At 40.4% G+C, this 14,939-nt stretch overlaps 1 protein-coding gene across 2 annotated transcripts in view; it reads left to right on the top strand.

Annotated features, from left to right (window-relative positions):
- Window positions 1-4,076: 4,076 nt before the first annotated feature.
- LOC110981044 (G protein-signaling modulator 2-like) overlaps window positions 4,077-14,939 on the top strand; it is an 81,564-nt gene continuing 70,701 nt past the window's right edge. The window contains exons 1-3 of one of the 2 annotated variants that reach the window (XM_022238211.2): window positions 4,077-4,209; window positions 10,258-10,478; window positions 14,443-14,578. In XM_022238211.2, the coding sequence (XP_022093903.1) occupies window positions 4,207-4,209; window positions 10,258-10,478; window positions 14,443-14,578 (360 nt within the window). In that variant the 5' untranslated portion in view covers window positions 4,077-4,206. Of the gene's footprint in view, window positions 4,210-10,257; window positions 10,479-14,442; window positions 14,579-14,939 lie in introns of those variants that run through there. The other variant, XM_087131605.1, reaches the window with a different exon arrangement.

Below are 14,939 nucleotides of genomic sequence, written 5' to 3'. Positions count from 1 at the left end.
GAAGAAAAAGGAGTCTCGTACCGGTACCGCATGAGGGCGCTGTTGAATAAGAAATCAAACTTGCATAAGTCCTTCAAGATAACACTGTCCGCGATTTTGTGTGAAATTGTCCTAGAACTCCCTGTCGTTTTGTATGCGCATAGATTAAAAAAAATGTCCAAAACCTCAGAAAAACTGAGGTGAAAATAACCGTATTATTTGTCCTGAAATAGATCTCTCACTACTAAAGACACGTAGTAGCCTGTTGAAGAGCGCCATCATCGGCATTCAGTATCCAAACACCTCGAACGCCACTAATAAACAGGTGGTTTTTGAAGGGAGAGTACACTGTTGGAGCTACATGTAAGTGGAAAGCACATAGACGCTATTTCCTACCGACATGTAACTATGGCCTGCTAAAATTGCTGTGGTTGGATGAGCAAAGGAGTGGTTCAAAACTTTCTTTAGCCTTATCTTTCCTTTTCTAAAGATTCCAGCTTTGAAACTACCCCAGAGGCCGCACAGGTCGTCCGGACTCCTTGGACGGAAGGCATAAGAAAGGAGTGGGTGACACACGGGCCGCTAAAACTCCAAAAAGGAAAACAAAATTTAGTCTTAAAATGTTTAGAGTGGTAGATGGTCCTTTGAATGTCTAACGTGCGGGGGCGGCCAAATTCGCTAGACCATCGCGTAGCAAAAACCACCTCAAACGCGACGAGTCGATGAAAAAGAGGACGCAGGAAAATGAGATCGGTTTAACTAATAACAGATACTAGCAGCTGTACTAGGGATTTATAAATGCTGAATGTTGATAATATGACAGGTTTTAAGGTAACTTTGCCCCGGCCTTGTCTTCCGACACTACTAAGGTAATATTTAATATCTCTAAGGTTATTATTTGATTCAGAAAAATTGGAATGTCTATGCATGATGAACGCTTACAGGAATGCTAAAAAATGGTCTTTCTTGTCTAGAGAACCCCCCCCCCACGCTCTGTGCTGTACTTCCCTGCTGTGTAGCGGGGGAACACCTCAAACATCACAGTTCTATTTTTGAACAGAGGAGATAGGAGGTTTAGGTGTTGAAAACGTTCCAGGAATAAATGACAAATCTCTAATTTTTTAGAGTTGCTTATTTTCTACTCAGACGTTGGGTGACATTACTGGTGGTGTGACTTTTTCCGCGGACATCGCTCAGGGCAGCTCTTCATGCAGTAGAAAACCTTCGGTGAAACCACCTCTAACAATCGTTGATTGGGATTTAATGGAGAGAGACATTATGCATCTCACTTTTCCTCCATCGGATTAAGTTGCATGGAAACAAAAACAAAGGACCGTCATGATACGCGAATTAAGACCCTTTTTTAAAACCACCTGTGGTTTTTGGGGCGGTTTCTTAATTTTCATTTTGGGGGACAGGGTGTTGTGGATAACTGCCTTGCCTCAAGAGAATGGCACAAATCTTCAAGACTAATTTAAAATTTATGCTGCCCTGTCTATTTCCATTTCCTGGCCCGATATATAACAGCCGCCTGTCTCGAATGCAATATTAGATCAACCTTTGACATTTGATCCGGTTTCGGGGCCAGGTTTCCGCTGAACGGCGTGTGATGAGTGTCATAATTAAAGTAACCATTTCCACCGATATTAAGCACAAATTCGAGAAATACAGCCATTCTGTCTAGGATTCATCGAGGCAAAAACAAACACCCGACATGTTTCGCTCTGTGGTAGCTTGCAATCTGTGGCGTTTGAGATGGTTTAAGTTGACGTGGTTCTCCGTTGAGGGCGCTCCACAACAAGTCACCAAACGGCAAAGCGTCGGGGAAGCCAAGGATGGGAACAAAGGTGGGGAAAAATCAATAAATTGTGTTCCCGTCCGTTGGTTTCACGGACTCTTTTGTTAAATGTGCCCTCAGGCTGTTTATTCAGAAGGGGCAAGGAAATGAAACATAACACGACTTTCACCCAAGGAATTGGGGAATAATCTCAAATCGACCTGTGGCGTTTTTCAACGTTTGCGGTGGTTTCTCTACCAAGTTCGAATTCCTACTAAACGGAGTGTTATGAGTCGTGGTCTCAGAAAAATATCAATGCCATCCATCTTTTAAAACAAATTTGAAAATACAATCTCTGTCGATTTACTTATTTCTTGCCAGATATCAATCCCCAACGTTGTTATCAGCCGCACTGCCGCCCCCTCGTCCCAACCTGTGGTGTTTGAGATGGCTTTCGCCAGCACGGTCTACTAATTATAAACTGTACTTTTCCCCCCCAAATTACCGAAGAATCGGTCCGAAATTTGTATTTATTTTATTTCGGCAGTGAAAAAATCTCAGAGAGATGCATAACTATATCATGGGACACAGCATCGGCACAGAACCCAAGTCGACCTGAGGCATATGAGATACTAAGACACGATTTTAATAAGCTGTCCATTAACCTCATGGACACACCTTAATTAAAACCAGCACTGTTGATACGTTCGAGTCAGTGATGGTCCATCTCTGCTGTTGCTGAGTGTTTACAATAACAATTCAGAAACGGGGAGATGATATAATTCTTATATATATATTTTATTTTAAATCTTCAGACATTTCAAATAAGATATAAAAGGTTGAATATGGGCTGTTAATGACAACACACAAGTAACACAACTACCATCAAAATGTTGCGTACATCCAGGACCCTGCCAAGGACAGAAGTTACCAGTACATAACATGGATAAAGCAATACCGTTGCACTAAACTTAAAATGAGAAAGTAAAATCAATGATAGCAAATTAAATACAAGTGAAACCATCTATGTATGAATATTGCTAAATGACAAAACATAAAAAGGAGAAATCATAAAAGGAGAAACAGACACATAAAAAGATAAACAGGACAATACACAGTAGGGCAAGGCAACTGAAAAGACGACCGCAGGGAAAAGCTGCTACAGACAAAACGGCTTCCTACACAAAAGCGACCTGTTGCGTTTGAGGTGGTTTTACCGTGGCGCCTATGGTTGTACGGCACAGAGTGTCAGATGAGTAAAATTATCATGTCATCAGTAATCAGAATATAGATACCCCTCTTGCGGTTGTTTATATCTGGCATTTTTGAACTAATCTATTTCCTGTGTTTTTTCCGAATGGACCTGTACATGTGGCGTTCGCAATATATGGCGGAGTACCACACATATTGAATTTGGCCAACATACCAGCCCTTCTAAGGTCAATTCACATTTCTACACGTTTAAGGCCGGTGTTACTCTTTCTTTTCCTTTCATATCCAGTAAGTGTTTTCGTTATGACCCAAGTGTTATCTTAAAACGATTTCCCATTGTGCTAAAGTGTCTCACCCGCTACCTAAATAGTAAATTTCAATAATAGGGAGTCACACACTCTAATCGCAGATTCGGGGCAATCCGAGGTAACGACGTTCAAAACGCTTTTGCCACATCATCAGCATGTAACAGACAATTAATCAAATTTTATGGGCAATATTTCCAAGGAGCAGGGCTAGTGACAAATTCTGCATGGAGAATGCAGGATAACGGTAACCCTCTCGTATAGTCTCCTTTACCATTTTTTAAACTCCAATTTACTTCCCTGACTCGATTTAAAGGACATGCAAAATGACTATACAAGTTTTTAATGGAACAAGTTAACGATATTATTATCAAAGCATAAATACCTAGGCCTAGTTACTATCGAATCAATGGACAGAATTAATAATATTCAAAGTGAAGACTGTAATGTTAATAATAAACAAAAACAAGCATCACACTCACTAAATTTATGGAAGTTTAATTTTGATCACGAAATACGTGATACTGCAGCCCTCGTGTGGGATCATTGATCTCCATTAACTATTTCAAGGAATGCAAAATTACTATACTTATTAATATTTTACCTAGTGAAGCAAACTAGGCCTGGTTATTATAGTGAAGTCTGTCAAACATGCATCACACTCGCTAAACTAATGCAAGTCTAATTTCGATCACGAAATGCATACTGCCCTCGTGCGACACGATTCCCTCTATGTTCGGAACCTTTTGGGTCTCTGTTAGCGGTTGACCAATCAGAGACCGCGACAGAAACAACAGATTGGTGGCAGTATTGCTCGCGTGTATTAAATTGTAGACATTGGGCATCGCTCGATTGAAATCGGGTAAAATTGCGCCACCGTGCACATCAAATGCAGTTCGAACTTCAGAGGGACGGGCATCAGTGAATGCCTACATGGTAAGTTTTAGCCGTTTTTACTTATTTGCGCTTGTGTAAAAATTTTAAAGTTGACAATGGGGATAAAATTTCGGGACCACTTTTTCCCAGAACTGTTAGGGGGGGGTGTTGTTCCCAACCGTGTCATGTTGGTTGTCCGCCGCGGACGATCCGACGGACCCCACAGAGTCATGACACTGTCATGACAGCTCTGGAGTCCGGGTACATGTACATTGTATGCATGGTACTTGGTACTCATTTTACATGTTTTAATGGTAGGTCTAGCCCAGGTGAATTACCCATGCCTGACTTTACTACATTACGGAGGGAGTCCAGGATAACAGTGACAGTTGTAGGCCTATAGTATAAAGGGTGCAAAATTGGGTGAATTTTCAACACTTCTGCCTTTTCCCATGTTTCCAACATGTCCAAGGAGCCAATTTCACGCCTGTAACTCCTATGTGTCCTTATGTCCACTGCTGGTGGGATAAGAAATTCGACACTTCACCACCAAAGACAAAAACGGGAAAATATAGTCGGACGTAACATTACATGTGTAATTCTTGCCATTGTTGTGGACCATTTTAAGCAGTTCTCCAGTGCAGTTCATACAGTGTGCGTGCGCAACTATTCGGCGTACGAGTTTCCAAGCTGCGTAGGCTAAAAATGACATGAACAAAGACCACTGAAACGCATCCACTGAAATAAACATTGCGATAATTTCAAACGTTCTTGTAGAGTGTCCTGTCATTGGTACATGTAACTGAAAGTTTCATCAGAAAATCGATCTCTAATTGGTCGAGATGAGCCAAACTAAGTATTGAAGAAAACAGGCAGACTGTGCATACAGTGCCTTGCACACATCCACATGTTTAGATCCGTCAGAAGTTGGAAAATATAGCCATGGCCTTGGTTCTATTCTGTGTACGTGGTGATACTTTCAAACTTGCTTGGTAGAGTATCTCTGATGGGCTACTGGAAAGTTTCATTGGAAAGCTGATCTCTGATTTGTCGAGATAAGTGGATTGGGAAGTAAGTATTCCGAAGAACAGCCAAACCTCATAGAGCATTTTTGAATCCCTTTTCTTGACAACATTTGGGTTGACCCGACACGAGAACAGCGGTCGCAAACGAGTGTGACGAACTGACCCGAAAGAGTGTTCGCGAATCAATTTTTTCACTCCCTGGTTGTTGGAGGGTTGAGCGAGGTGCAGCTAGAACAAAATGATGGACTATGCAGAATATATTCAAATGTTCTGGTGGACAGACGAAATTGAGATCTGAATTCTGATTCCCATATGGCGGGAATTGCCTTTTTGGTAAACCCATGAATTCTCGTTCTCTTCTCTCCGGAAAGAGGGACTGCTATGAGTATGAAGACCATATTTTGATCTGTTTACATTAATCTTCTGAATCGTCCTCAAATAAGTGCAGAATCCGAGGTTTGTTTGCAATTTCGCATTGCTTTGTCTCGAAATGACACGCACAGTAATTCCATGAATTCTCGTTCTCTTCTCTCCGGAAAGAGGGACTGCTATGAGGACCATATTTTGATCTGTTTCACATTAATCTTCTGAATCGTCCTCAAATAAGTGCAGAATCCGAGGTTTGTTTGCAATTTCGCATTGCTTTGTCTCGAAATGACACGCACAGTCTGCCCGTTTGTAATAACCTGCTCAAGAACACCATTCCGGTGTTACTCGAGTGTAGTCAAGAACAAGGATTTGAAAATGCTTGTGTGTGTGTCAAGTTGACTGTCAGACTTTGCATTTACTGGTACATGTACGTTGACAGACATAAGGTAAGAAAGTTCCACTTTTCTCCAGATTTACTCTTCCAAACGTAACCCAAAATAGGGTCATTACAATTAAGAGACAATGCCGGAGTTATGTTCTTTTTCAGGGCCACATAATATTAGTAAACTAAACACAGGAGTCCTGAAATTTACAGTCCTGGGGATTAATGTACCCATATGGGATGAAGGAACTTATATAAAGTTGTAATTTCTGTTGGCGTGATCATGGAGATTCTGAGTCTGACTCTTGAGTTGTCACTCAGGCCTCGATTGCCTGTAATCTTATGAGTCATCAGTCGTGACTCATAAACCATTAGGGCTGTGCCAAATATCCGAATATTTGATCGATTATTGAATATTTGATTATTATTTTTTGAATTCAAATATTTGAATGCAAAATTAAGGAAAAGGAAGGGAAGCATTTTTTAAACGGGGAAAAATGGTACTATTGTATCTTGTTTCAAGCATATTCCAGACACATACTTTGTACATGTACATGTATGTCCAACAGTCCAATGTCGAATTCATCCTAGAATATGGAAATAGCTTTTTAACAAATTAATATGAATTTGCCAAGATAGTAGTCTTTGTAATAATGGTGCATTGATGCATACTTTGTTGAAAAAAGTATGATGAAACCGTCATGACAATATTTGAATTTGAAAATGAATGACTGGAGGCCCGAAGAGGAAGATGGCTGCATCAGACAAATTGTAATGGTCTCTTGGGGACCACAAATTGTGGTGTCAGAGAAGTTTTTGGTGTTAAATCTTTGCAAACTCGTGGCTGGAAATAGTCCTAAAGTGAGAAGCTACCGGTATTATACATGTACATGTAGTGATTATAATGTACAATCCATTATTGCAACTGATTTTGTATATGGTTTGTTCATCAACAATCTGCCAGCCGGTACGACTGAATAGTCAAACATTCATTTGAACTGAAAGACAAATATATTCAAAAAATCACTTATTCAATTTGACTCGGCCCTAATCGCTATCACTCATCACTATTACTGGCCTACATGGAGAACTGGAGGGCACCACTGGCTTCGAGCCTGGCTAACATGAAAGATTGCTCTCTTTTAGATGCTGGTTGACATGTCAACTTGGCTAACTCTGAAAAGCTTTGATAAGAGCTGTTTGTGCTTGTATTTTTGTAGTCTTCTTCACATGACTGCTCTGTGCAGGTGACTGCAAGCTGACAGAGGGCCTGAAGCTTTCAGGGCGCCACTCATGCACATGCTCTCTCCCACAGCTGGAACATATGCCCCTGCAGCTGCCCTGCACTGATTCCCTGCTTGCTGCGCATCTTCGACTCCTGCATAACAAATATGTGGATGTTGATGAGCTTTGCTTCTGGTTGAAGAAGTGCAATTTTTTCAGTGATCAATTTGGCCAAGAAAAGTTTAAACTGGGCATATCACGCAAGGGAGTTGGAAATTGCAGTTTACAGCAGAGGACTATGAAGAGAGCTGTGTCATTTGGTTATTTTTATAATTATGATTTAGTTCCTGGTTATGACACCAAGGATTCCTCAACTGATGAGCGCCCTAGGCACTGTAAGCTCGCAAGCCTTGAAGAAATCTGTAGAGATGAAACAATGAAAAACAGTTACAGTTTAAGAGATTGGAGGAAAACTCCAGAGGAACATTCTGGATAAAAACCCAGGGAATCAGGTAGAGACCGAAAACCCAATCTACGTGTACCGGTACATGTGGACAGGGCCGGGAATCGAACCCGGGACCACAGAGGTGGAAGGCGAGGAAAGAACAACTACATGTACAATGTATGCCAACTTGCCCCCAAAAAAGATTTGATGGTGAACATGAATTCAAAATGTGAGCTCCCAAGAGGTATTAAAACTTCCTCACGTGGGGTGTGACAAATTAGCATTCTAGTACCTTATCATACATGTACATGTAGCTCTATGATCCACTCAACATGTAAGCTCACAACAATTCTCTTACCAAAACTATTGATAACATGTACTCTCCAGTAAGGTAAACCCCAAGATTTGCGGAGTTTTGAGAAAATATGGGGTTGGAGTTTATCCTGAGTAAAAGGAAGAGGAACACTGGTACGGTACATGTACCACAGTACATGTGCGGGTGCATATTAACTGCTACACACAAGAAAACACATTCACTCTATGTCACTGCTGTTTCCTGTTGTACATGTGTACATGTATTTACATGAACATGTAGCAGGAAAAAGCTTAATAGAGTGTTCATACATGTGTGTTATGTAGTGTGAGCAAACAGAATATTTTCTCCACGTTTTCAAAACCGCATGAAAATAAAAAGAATGTGCAGGCTAGAAATATTTGAAGAATGTCTCACTCAGACCTTCTGTGTGCACATGCATTGGACATGTACATGTACATGTATGCATGTGTACTCTTCTCATATTCCTTTGTGGTAGGGAAGTGCATGCAAATTAAGATGAAATTACTCTTTTCAAATTTACGTACTTGTTTCACTTTTTTACAAATGAATACTGGTTTGTGAGGATGTTACTTTTTAAAATGGTACTTGCACCGGTACCAGTATGCTTCTGTGTGGGATGACATAGTTTGTTAGTAAACAGCCCTACTACGCAGTAATTACCATTAAAAAAAAATCCACTGCAAACAAATATTGCCATGATGTCCAGCTTTTTCATCAGAGGTAATGGTTGTATTTTCTGAAATTTACTGATAGGAGAACATGTTATGCTTCAGCGGCAAAGCAAACAAGCATTCAGCATACTCCAACATCTGTCAGTTTGACTTCAACTCTCCTTTAATATTAAAAATAAATTTACATGTAACACACAAATTGTGAATATGAATCCCCATGACTGAATATGCTTCAAGGTAATTTACACGTACATGTGCTTCTGTTACTTATCTAGTGACCACCTCAGGCTTTTGTATTGAATTTTACCTCCTCAAACTTCACAAAATAGACAAAGATGGAAGGAAAAAGCAAGTTAGATATTTTGACATAAATCACTTGTAAATCATTCAGAATAAGGAAGGACACAGAATGCAAGATCAATTTATCTAAGAGGGGAAATTTGGAGTACAGTAAATGTACTATTAGACTAAATAGAATTTATGTAAGGCTTTATAAAACACATGCTTTTGTTTTAGGCACTAGAATTTTGGCAAAATTTGTTGAACCACCTGACTCATACATGTATCAGTACCCCAGGGGAAACCAGGACATGTTTGTAACATTTACATGTACATGTACACCTTGCATGCCTTGTAACATTAACCCTACTTCCTTTTGGCTTTTTCACTGAGGACCTTCCTGAATCTTCTGAAATCCATACTTGTACGTATTCTTGTACTGGTGCAGAAACTCAGGTGCACATTCTTTGTATAAAAGTATACTTGTATACACATGTACATATACACATGTTGCACTCTAAGTTTGTACATGTACATGTTTCTAGGGCATAAAGTGTACTTAATGTACACAATGTACCTACATGTATGTACATGTACAGAATGTGTGCCCTGTCACCTGTGTACGCATGGTCAGGCAGAATGGTACATTCACGTAAATGTTTTCATGTACACGAACAGTGTGTCTCATTTTCAATCTACACCGCACAATACTTGTACTTTTCATGGGATTTTCGTAAAATTGGTGTACTGAAAATATGAAGGCTTGGCATTAAAAAATAAATGTAAAGTGACAATATTTAGAGGGAGGATTCCATCCCACATATTTTTAGGGTGAAGAGGTGTTTTGAGTTTTCTATGTTTTCTCCATTGACAATGTTGGCCTAGAAGGGGCAGGGTCAGGATTCAGGAGGGGTAAGGCAGGGCATGGCACAGCGACGGGCCCGGCAAGGCCAAGGTTTATAAATTGATGGCATTACAATACCAGTATAATTTACATGTGGGTTTTCATATATGTACACTGTACATGTACATGGAGGTTATACGTACCGGTACATGTACATTGTATACACATGTACATGTATACACACCGGTCCATTTGCATGGCTGAGCATTGGGTCTGACCCAAGACTTTGATAAAGTGAATCCTCCAAAATCAGACAATTATGGAAGGAGGATTTTGGAGGACCTGGGGAGGTTTGGGTTAATACTTTTTGGAACTTTTTGGGAAATTATACACCTTTGAACAATGTACAATGTACAAGGCAGTGTCTGTACAGTCCATGCCTTGCAATGTGTTGGCACATACTAGTACATGTATATGTACCATATATTCAGTAACAATGTTAGAGTTCTTTTCTGTGCATTTAATGCTGCAGATGGATGCTTCTTGCATGGAATTGGCCTTGGAGGGGGAGAGGCTGTGTAAAGCTGGCAACTGCAAGGCTGGGGTCCAGTACTTTGAGGCGGCCGTGGAGGTTGGGACAGATGACTTGCGTACGCTCAGTGCCATCTACAGCCAGCTAGGGAATGCCTACTTCTATCTACAGGACTACACCCGAGCCTTGGAGTACCACAGGCATGACCTCACATTAGCATGGTAAATTATGACTGGCAAAATGTACCTGATTCTCACGGCGCATCACTCATGTTTTGATGGGTTGTCCTCATGGATGATTTCTTTTTTACTTGGGAGAATATCTGACCTTTCTTTTTTTTTTTTATAGTGTCTCTGCAATTAGAATCTGCACATTTTACCTGCTTACAGTACGTGTAGTCAAGTTTTTCCACATTTCCTTTGTCCATCATGTACAGTATGTGCTATGCATTGGTGCCATGCATGTGCATGTACACGCAAGTGTGTATTTGCCTGCAACCGGGGACCCCCTATTGTTCCTCTTTTGTTTGTACTTTAACTTTTTTAGAAGACCACCCATATGTTTTGTACACAGTTGTCAATCGGGGACCCTCTGTCAATTGGGGACCTTATTGTCCGCTATTGTTCAGGGTTCCCAATTGAATGCAGAAACAAACTCACATACACACTGTACATGTGTATAGTACATGTACGGTAGTTCTCCTTGTTTACCTGAAATTTCATCAGAAATGTCAATGCTGACGTACAGTACATCGCTGTACTCCAGTGCACATATATACAGGTGTTCATTGTCCTTGTCAGAAACGTCAGTTTTCCGTAGCTGACAGCAGCAATGATGCTAAAAGGCATCTGCATTTCAATGCCAAATTGGAAAGTCGGTCACACTGTTACCGACTTTATTATTAGGCGCACTTCACTAACAAAAGGAAATTGTGCAGAAAAAAGTGGACTTAAAAGGTAATGGTATTGAACACCTTGTTTTTCAGCACGACCAAATTTCTGCTTCCCCAAAAGTCCAGGACAGGAATGTCATTCTTTAGGGCAAGGCAATTTCTCATTTGCAAAGAGCGCTTGCAGTAGGAAAGCATCTTGTCTATGGAAGCATTATTCAGTGCCAACAAAGCACAAATCACAGGGATCAAATTAAATGAAATTGCCCCCGATGCCTTCAAGTCCCAGTTTGATGGCTGGCAGTGTCTACATTTCTAGCTGTGTGGATGATGTACAGCATGAACATGTACTGTAAATAGGGGTCAAACTTTCACATTGGCAGAGCTTACATACATGTACCATCTTAAGACATCAACAGAAAGTCAACACAGCCATTCCTGTTTCACGTACAAGGGTGGACACTCCTTTGTTCTCCTGTGGTCAAGGAAACTTGAGGAAAATGCTCCTTTTTCTCCAACTACGGGAACTCCTTTCTAGCTGGATTTTGGATGATGATTTCCTGGACTGTTCCTCTTCATTTTGCCACGGGTAACCTTGACCCCAAAATGCCCCTGAAACTGTTTTTGAGAGAGGGGGAAACATTGTGGGGACGTGTGCGAGTCCACACAGTGCCGTTATACCCTACATTATGTGGACTTTTTTTGTGCAGAGGTCCCCACTACGTGTATGTATGCAACACCTGCACATGCATACTGTACATGTAACCTGAGCTCTTCTCTCTTTTGTTATTGAACGTTTAGTATTATTTTGCCAAGCTTTTCCGTGTGTGTACATGTACATGTATGTGTTTTTGTTTATGTTTGGATGGGGGCAGGCAATCGTTCCTTGCAGCCGTACAGGTCATTTAATTTTATGCAAATGTGACTTTTGTGAGGGTGCAGTGAACAAAGGGTCAAATGTATCACAAAATGGTTGTTGGCAAAATACGTGCTCAATGTAAGATTAATAAGTGAAGTAACTACATGTAAGCTGATGCCTCTTGTCATATCCACCGGGCATCATCGGAACCAACTCTCTCTACATGTACATATTCTACTGAAAATTTGTTTCATTTTTAATGAAATGTTGTTTATATGTGTAGTACACCTACATATGTATCGGTACATCCCACAAATCTTATGGCTACATTTCGGTACATGCACAAATACATGTTTACATGTACACATATCGGTATATCGACCGCGTCTTTTATTTTCTCCTACACTGTACATGTACATTACTAACATTTGTACAGGTTCATGAACACTGTAGAGTGTGGGTTTGTACTAACCAGCAAGCAGTAGGTTGGTGGTCTTACCCACCCAAGCAAGCTTGTGCATTTTTTCTTACAAACTCTTGGAAAGCGGTGAAAGCACTGAGCAAACTGGTTAATGAATTCCATTATGTTTGTGTGAATGGTCGGGAGCACACTAGGAAGAGGTCCTGTTTCAGTAATGAGGTTTTTAACAGCATTATCTCTAGTTGAGCACCAATCCTCAATTCTGTTCCAATTATCTCGCCTCACAGTTTGATGTATTTGTCATTTCATCATATTAGCTTCAATCCCGAAAACCATCTCCTTACACTCTCCCAGTGCCAAATTAAGACCTTCACCTGCCACAGTCAGCAGAGAATCAAAATGAAACCCCTCCACAACCTTGACAAATTGCCCTCCACTATCTGAGTGCTAATTCCCTCTTAGATGAGCGGAAGGATGGACAGCAGCCATTTTTCTCTCCTCACCAAAGGGTTTAACTGCAAACGTCCCTTGGGTGCTTAGTATCTCTCCTTTCTACTGAGGCCTACAGATGTGATTTATCCCCCCCCCTTCCCCATCCAATTTGACAGCAATATCTCCCTTTGGATGAGAGTAATTGTCTGCTTCTCTTTCCCTCTCTGTCTGCATGTGCGTGTACATGTACACATATCGAACATGTACATGTCTACCTTTTTTATGTAATTGTCTCTATGGAGGCTACATGTATGCTCTGTACAGCAGATGTTGGACATTGTTAGTAGTACCTACATGTACATGTACATGTAGGTACTGGTACATGTTCATACATGTCCTCCATTCTTGTGTGGCTTCTGGTCAGGAGGTCTAGACAGAGGTACATGTACACTGTACACGTACATGTATCTTGGGTGTTTGTGTCACACACGCAGAGGATTGCCTCTAGTGCAACTCCTTCAAGGCAAGCATTTCCTCTAGTCGCTTCACGTTTCCCCCAGTTGTCTTTTAGTGGTGGGTTTTCCTGGATGCACTAAAAAGCATTAACCAGTACCAGTTGACAGTAATTTAGAGATTAATTAGTTTTTACCGTGCCAATATAATTTTTTTCCTTTGTATAGATTGGATAAGGAGATTTACAATTGTACCCATGTACATGTACATGTGTATTTCATGCCTGTTCATGTACAATGTGTTCCTAGGTCTGTGATTATACAGAAATGTCCATGTTTTTGTACATGTTTACAATGTACATGTACATGTGTCTATTTTGCATACATGTACATGTACCATGTGTACAGTATGATGTTCTAATCAGTTAAAAACACATGTACAGACAATTATGAACAATTTGTTGAGCAACATTCCACTCATACAGCACATGTGCCGGTATGTGAACTACTGATAATATACTTAACATACTCAGTGCAGTATGTACATGTACCGTATGTACTTTCGTATACTGTAAAATGTGTAATATTCAATAATTTGAAGATGCAGTTTTGGTTGTTTTATTTGTTTTTATCTTAGCAGTATTTTCCTGTGCAGTAGGCCTACAATGTATTAACCGATACCAATTGATAATGTTGGTGTTTTTATTTCTGATTGTCCTTGTGTTCATGTCTGCTAGATGTGTGCACATGAGGCTGCAGCATGTGGCATGCAGTACAGTATAGTAAACAACTCTTGAGAGGTACCAATGTGTTTTGGTTGATTGCATTCCTTTCACATACATGTTCATGTACAAAGGCTTATTTCAAACCACTGAGCGCCCTCAATTGTTGTCGCACAGAGCAGATACATGTACATGTACCTGTACATGTAGTGAAGGACATGATTATTGTCTGTCAGGTGGCACATACGTGTACTTGTACATGTGTAAATAATGCAAACAGGAATTTGACTGGAATACTGGCTTTCAGCTCTGCACTGAAGAAAAAAATGCCATTCCATTCCCTCCATTTTCTGCTCCTCCTGATTGATAACGCTCTGACTTTTTGAAGATCTAATGATTTTTCTCTCCAGCACACTGGGGGACCACATTGGAGAGGCCAAGGCAAGTGGCAACCTGGGAAACACACTCAAGGTGTTGGGGAAATTTGACGAGGCAATTGTCTGCTGCCAACGGCACCTGGACATCTCCCGAGAGCTTGGTGACAGGGTAATGACCAAAGCTATGTTTAATAGCTTCAGGGGAGGGATATGTTTACATACATGCACTGTTTAACCATCGGATGTTTTGTTGAAATAAATTAATCACTGAACAATGTTAGGTAAGCAAGGAGTTGTCAAACCTGAAAAAGACTACTGAATAATTGAACATTTAATATTTTGACCTTCTATCTGTCCATACAGCCTGTCTAATATTTGGTTGTACCAAATTCCTACAAGAACAGAAATAAAATGTACAAGTTTTACCAAAATAAAGAAAAATTTGAAGGAAAAGTAAATTTTGGCCTTATACCGTACATGTATGTGTTCAGCTCCTTCAGGTTTACTTGTTATACCTTTAAATCCATACA

Source organism: Acanthaster planci, unplaced genomic scaffold (assembly GCF_054643075.1).
Source record: "Acanthaster planci isolate LZ-2023a unplaced genomic scaffold, COTS_SCS Contig3, whole genome shotgun sequence".
NCBI classification, from domain to species: Eukaryota; Metazoa; Echinodermata; class Asteroidea; order Valvatida; family Acanthasteridae; genus Acanthaster; species Acanthaster planci.
The sequence above is the reverse complement of the archived record's forward strand: the minus strand, read 5'-3'. Positions and strand labels throughout refer to the sequence as shown.